At 44.1% G+C, this 5,713-nt stretch overlaps 1 protein-coding gene across 1 annotated transcript; it reads left to right on the top strand.

The window, feature by feature from the left end:
- The first annotated feature begins 367 nt into the window (after positions 1 to 367).
- Positions 368 to 5,359, top strand: LOC104420660 (ABC transporter B family member 15). Its single transcript, XM_039302078.1, has 7 exons — positions 368 to 756; positions 840 to 894; positions 1,151 to 1,329; positions 1,430 to 1,887; positions 2,065 to 2,605; positions 2,780 to 3,667; positions 3,765 to 5,359. The coding sequence occupies exons 1-7, from the start codon at positions 502 to 504 to the stop codon at positions 5,133 to 5,135; spliced, it is 3,747 nt and encodes a 1,248-aa protein (XP_039158012.1). The 5' UTR covers positions 368 to 501; the 3' UTR covers positions 5,136 to 5,359.
- The last annotated feature ends 354 nt before the right edge of the window (positions 5,360 to 5,713 follow it).

The following is a 5,713-nucleotide window of genomic DNA, read 5'->3' as shown; positions in this document are numbered from 1 at the left end:
AAATATAAAAGGAAAAATAAAAATTCAAAAATAAAAATTCAAAAATAAAAATTCAAAAAAATATCAAAATATTATTAAAATTATTCACATCACCCTCCGATCATACCACCTCAATCAATTGATGTCGACATCAGCAAAATTAGACTAAAATTAATCGGAATGACTAAATTGGCACCAAATCCTAAATTTTAGGACTAAATTAACACCAATAAAATGTTTATAACTGAATTAATACCAATATAAAAAGCTAATGACTCTCTTTTTTTTTTTGACACGTTTCCGGTTTAATGAATGTTCCCTCTTCTCAAGTAGGCTATATAAATAACGGCTGCTATTAGCCGAGAAGAGACACCACCAGCCCCTTTAGGTTCGGTTCTGACCTCATCCTTCGTTGTGATTCTAGCAAAGAGTGACAAGCAAAGCAACATTTCAATCGACAGAGGTGACAATTTGAGAAACTTAACGTTGGCTGTTCCTGAAAGCAAACTTGGGAAAACAGAAATGGAAAATGAGGGACGGAGCAATGTGGCGGAGGAGAAGAAGATGATGAAGAAGAAGAAAGGGCGATCGTCGATAGGCTCCATATTCATGCACGCGGATGGAGTGGACCGGTGCTTGATGGGTCTCGGCTTCTTTGGAGCCGTCGCTGATGGCTTCTCTACTCCTATTGTGCTCTACGTCGCTGGTCAGCTCTTGAACGACATCGGCTCTGCATCTTCTATGGATCCCGCTTCGTTTCTTCACAGCATAAACAAGGTACGCACAACTATCTCTCTCTGAGCTCGTAACTAGGCAATAGTGAATATCCGTTTCCCTCACTCTGGGTTGTGTTTCTGCAGAAAGCACTGGCTCTCTTGTACATTGCCTGTGGATTGTTGTTTGCTTGTTTTCTAGGTGGGTCACGCCGTTTCTCTTGTTCCCTTTTGGTTTTTTCTTTCTTTTAATCTCAGCAAGGGTTGGAATTTGGATTTAAGTTGAGATTTTGGGAGTACTGGTACATCTCCTTTCAGTGGCATATATTATGCACCCACCATTTTGGAGGAAGTTGCTTTCATCCATGTATAAACTGCTGTTAGTGTTCTAGGGTGGAGATGATTGTAGGACTTGCCTATTATTTTCTGACCGTGCCAGTGATGATGATTATATTCAGAAGGGTACTGTTGGACAAGGACTGGTGAGAGGCAAGCGGCGAGAGTGAGAGCCAGATACTTGAGAGCTGTGCTCAGGCAAGACGTGACCTACTTTGATATGCAAGTAATGAGCACGTCCGATATCGTCACCAGTGTATCCAGTGATAGTCTCGTGATTCAGGATGTCCTAAGCGAGAAGGTCCCCAATTCAGAATCTTAATCTCTCGGTTATTTCATGTTTCATTTATGATTTTTGATTCCCAGCGTATTAGCTAACTCTGACTGAATTGAAACTATAGGTCCCTAATCTTCTTGTCAATGTATCGCTGTTTGTCGGAAGCTACATAGTGGCGTTCATAATGTTGTGGAGACTGGCCATAGTTGGGTTCCCCTTTGTTGTGTTGCTCATCATTCCAGGCATGATATACGGGAGGACTCTTCTCATAATTGCGAGAAAGATACGGGAAGAGTATAGCAAAGCCGGTACGATTGCAGAACAGGCGGTTTCTTCCATCAGAACAGTATATGCCTTCGTCGGTGAGAGCAAAACGCTCTCCAAGTTTTCTAAAGCTCTTGAAGGTTCTGTGAAGTTGGGGCTGAGGCAGGGCTTGGCCAGAGGCTTGGCAATCGGAAGCAACGGTATCGTGTTCGCCATTTGGTCTTTCATGGCATATTATGGTAGTAGGATGGTCATGTACCATCATTATAAAGGTGGAACGGTTTATATCGTTGGCTTGTCCGTTTCTTTGGGCGGAGTGTAAGTAGCCTCTAGCTTTCATTTAAAGTTTTGATTTTAACTTGCACTCTTGCTGATGATACATTCAGGAGACCTGAAAAGTAATCCAGTGTTGAAGCCGCTTTAAGATTCAGGAAATTGCCTTGTTCTAGAAGCAACTGACCCTTGCTCGTTTGCTCTTATCTTATATGATTTTAGGGCATGCGGTACTGCTTTATCCAACCTCAAGTACTTCTCGGAAGCATGTTCTGCAGGCGAGCGTATAGAGGAGGTGATAAAGAGAGTGCCGCCAATTGATCCAGAGAACATGGAGGGGCAGACCATACCGAATTTAAAAGGAAACATCAAATTTAGACACGTCGAGTTTGCATATCCATCGAGACCTGAAAACATCATCTTCAGAGACTTCTCTCTCACAATCCCGTCAGGAAAGACTCTAGCTTTGGTTGGTGGCAGTGGCTCCGGAAAATCCACGGTGATATCGCTCCTGCAGAGGTTCTACGACCCACTTAGTGGACGAATACTCCTCGATGGGATCGCCATTAATAAGCTGCAAATTAAATGGCTTAGATCGCAAATGGGACTAGTGAGCCAAGAGCCGACACTCTTTGCGACTAGCATAAAGGAGAATATACTCTTTGGAAAGAAGAATGCCAAAATGAAGAAGGTGATCGAAGCTGCCAAGGCTTCCAATGCTCACAACTTCATCAGTCAGTTGCCTCAGGGGTACGATACGCAGGTCTGGTCCTTCTCTTTCCTTAAATTGTATATATTTTCAACGCGTTAAGTGACTGCTCACTCAAGTTCAATGCCAATGACGTAACAAAGGTTTTTGATAGGGAAAATCTTGCATCTGTCTTATCGTGTTTCATAAACCATGTGAAAGTACGTAAGCTTCCATTTGTCTCAGCAGGTAGGGGAAAGGGGCATCCAATTGTCAGGAGGGCAGAAACAGAGAATAGCTATAGCGCGAGCAATCATTAAAGCCCCCAGGATCCTCCTGCTAGATGAAGCAACGAGCGCATTAGACTCTGAATCAGAGAAAACTGTCCAAGACGCACTCAATCAAGCTTCCATTGGTCGCACAACAATCATCATTGCTCACCGGCTATCTACCATACGACATGCCAATAATATCGCCGTCGTTCAGAACGGGCAAGTGATAGAGACTGGCAATCATGAAGAGCTCCTCCAGAAAGAAGATGGCCTCTATGCCTCGTTGGTCAATCTTCAGAAATCAGAGAAACAGAAACCAATAAATCAAGTTGAGAAACCCAAGAACCAAACCTTACCTTTCATATTAAACATGGATGGATATAGTACTAGTAGCCGCCCTAGCCTATCTAGGGTGAGTCACTGCAGCTCAGCGAGGTCGATGGCAGGAGTTGGTTCGGATGATCAGAAGATCCCCATTCCATCTTTCCAAAGATTGATAGCTTTGAACATGCCGGAGTGGAAACAAGCGATCCTGGGGTGCATCGGCGCCATCTTGTTCGGTGCAGTTCAACCAGTGTATTCTTTTGCCATGGGCTCAATGGTCTCACTTTATTTTTCGGAAGACCACGAGGAGATTAAAGCAAAGATAAGGATTTATGCATTCTGGTTTCTGGGTCTGGCTGTGTTTACGCTCGCAGTCAATGTGATCCAACATTACTATTTCGCTTTCATGGGGGAGTGCTTGACTAAGAGGATCCGAGAGAAGATGCTCTCTAAAATCCTGACTTTCGAAGTCGGATGGTTCGATCAAGATCAGAACTCCAGCGGCTCAGTTTGCTCTAGACTCGCCAATGATGCCAATATGGTAAATACTGTTCCTTACCGCAATTCGCTTATTCTAGTCCTCTATATCTCGAACATGCTGCATTGATGGCTAATGCTGCTTTGACACTTGTGTGCAGGTGAGATCTTTGGTGGGTGACCGAATGGCTCTTATCGTGCAGACGTGCTCGGCTATAATAGTTGCCTTCACCATGGGTCTGATCATCGCCTGGAGACTCGCCCTCGTAATGATAGCCGCGCAACCCCTTGTTATACTCTCCTTCTACATGAGACGAGTGCTACTAATAACTATGTCTCAGAAGGCCATCAAGGCTCAAGAAGAAAGTAGCAAGCTCGCTGCGGACGCAGTCTCCAACCACCGAACCATCACTTCATTCTCTTCCCAAGAGCGCATTCTCAAAATGCTTGAGAAAGCCCATGAAGCCCCGGAACAAGAGAGCATCCAGCAGTCGTGGTATGCCGGTATCGGACTAGCCGCCTCGCAATTCTTTACGAAGTGCACTTGGGCTTTATATTTCTGGTACGGAGGCAAGTTGATTTTTCATGGGCAAATCACATCATCAGCGCTCTTCGAGACGTTCTTTATTTTGATCACCACAGGCAAAGTGATTGCGGACGCTGGAAGCATGACCACAGACATTGCCAATGGCTCGGACACAGTTGGGTCCGTGTTCGCCATATTGGACCGGCAGACTAGGATAGAACCTGAAGGCACGGAAGGTTACCAACCAAGAAAAATTACAGGCCATGTAGAGTTTTGCAGGGTGGATTTTGCATACCCAGAAAGGCCGGATGTCATCATCTTAAAGGGCTTCTCTTTCAAAATCGAAGCAGGGAAATCAACCGCATTAGTCGGACAGAGCGGATCTGGCAAATCGACCCTCATTGGCTTGATCGAAAGGTTTTACGATCCAATCAAAGGTATAGTAAAAATCGACGGACGAGATGTGAGGTCTTACCACCTTAGGGCCTTCAGGAAGCATATCGCATTGGTTAGTCAGGAACCAACTCTATTCGCCGGCACAATAAGAGAGAATATTGTCTACGGAATATCACACGAGATGAGTGAAACGGAAATCATTGAGGCTGCACGGGCTGCAAACGCTCACGACTTTATTGTGGCATTAAAGGACGGATACGACACATGGTGCGGGAACAAAGGAGCCCAACTTTCTGGAGGGCAAAAGCAGAGAGTAGCCATAGCGAGAGCCATACTGCGAAACCCGACGCTGTTGTTACTCGATGAGGCAACTAGCGCGCTGGACAGCCAGTCGGAGAAGGTGGTGCAGAGTGCGCTGGAGCGGTTAATGGTCGGACGGACCACGTTAGTGGTGGCACATAGGTTGAGTACCATACAAAGGTGCGACGTGATCGCCGTCCTAGACAAAGGGAAGGTGATGGAGAAGGGGAGCCACTCTTCCTTGTTGGCTAAGGGTCCAACCGGAGCTTATTACTCCCTCGTGAACCTCCAGAGCACGCCGAGCACCTAAAAACATATCGAATAACGCGCAGTGCGAATCTGTCTAGAACAGGAGGGAAAAAAAAACAATGCAAATGTTGTCAAGGCAATAAGATTATAATATTGGCTCTTTTCTTTCCTTTCAAAGGAGAGAACAGAAGGACAGGTTTATGCTCCTTGATGGTAATTACATGAATAGAATGCTTCCTTATGGTACAGTGTTTTTCACTTGCTCTACATGTTCGGTATTGATGATTAGATGGGAATAACTTTATTGTTACCTTTTGTTCATAAAGTTGTAGAAGACAGATTAAGAAAAGAATCCACTAATCAAACAGCAACTGAAAACAGCACTGAATGAGACGCATCGATAAGGATAAATAACCCAAGCAATGTTCAGGCCAGTGCAAAACTCATAAAGCTACTTATGAGTAATAACCAGAATGGAAACGTCTACTAAATTAACGATTCACAATTCGCTGGATGATAATGTTCTTTATCAAAAAGAAAAAGATCTTTTTCTCACACAAGTGTAATTTTGAAATATTCGTGAGTGTTACAATATTTTTGGTAAGTGATTCACATGAAAATTTGTAAATAAAAACAAGT

The sequence above is a fragment of the Eucalyptus grandis genome, chromosome 9 (assembly GCF_016545825.1).
Source record: "Eucalyptus grandis isolate ANBG69807.140 chromosome 9, ASM1654582v1, whole genome shotgun sequence".
NCBI classification, from domain to species: Eukaryota; Viridiplantae; Streptophyta; class Magnoliopsida; order Myrtales; family Myrtaceae; genus Eucalyptus; species Eucalyptus grandis.
The sequence above is the reverse complement of the archived record's forward strand: the minus strand, read 5'-3'. Positions and strand labels throughout refer to the sequence as shown.

Coding starts and splice junctions, on each gene's coding strand:
- LOC104420660 (XM_039302078.1), top strand. CDS start 502: ATGGAAAATGAGGGACGGAGCAATGTGGCGGAGGAGAAGAAGATGATG. Junction 895..1,150: donor GTTGTTTGCTTGTTTTCTAG/GTGGGTCACGCC, acceptor GATTATATTCAG/AAGGGTACTGTTGGACAAGG. Junction 1,888..2,064: donor TCCGTTTCTTTGGGCGGAGT/GTAAGTAGCCTC, acceptor ATATGATTTTAG/GGCATGCGGTACTGCTTTAT.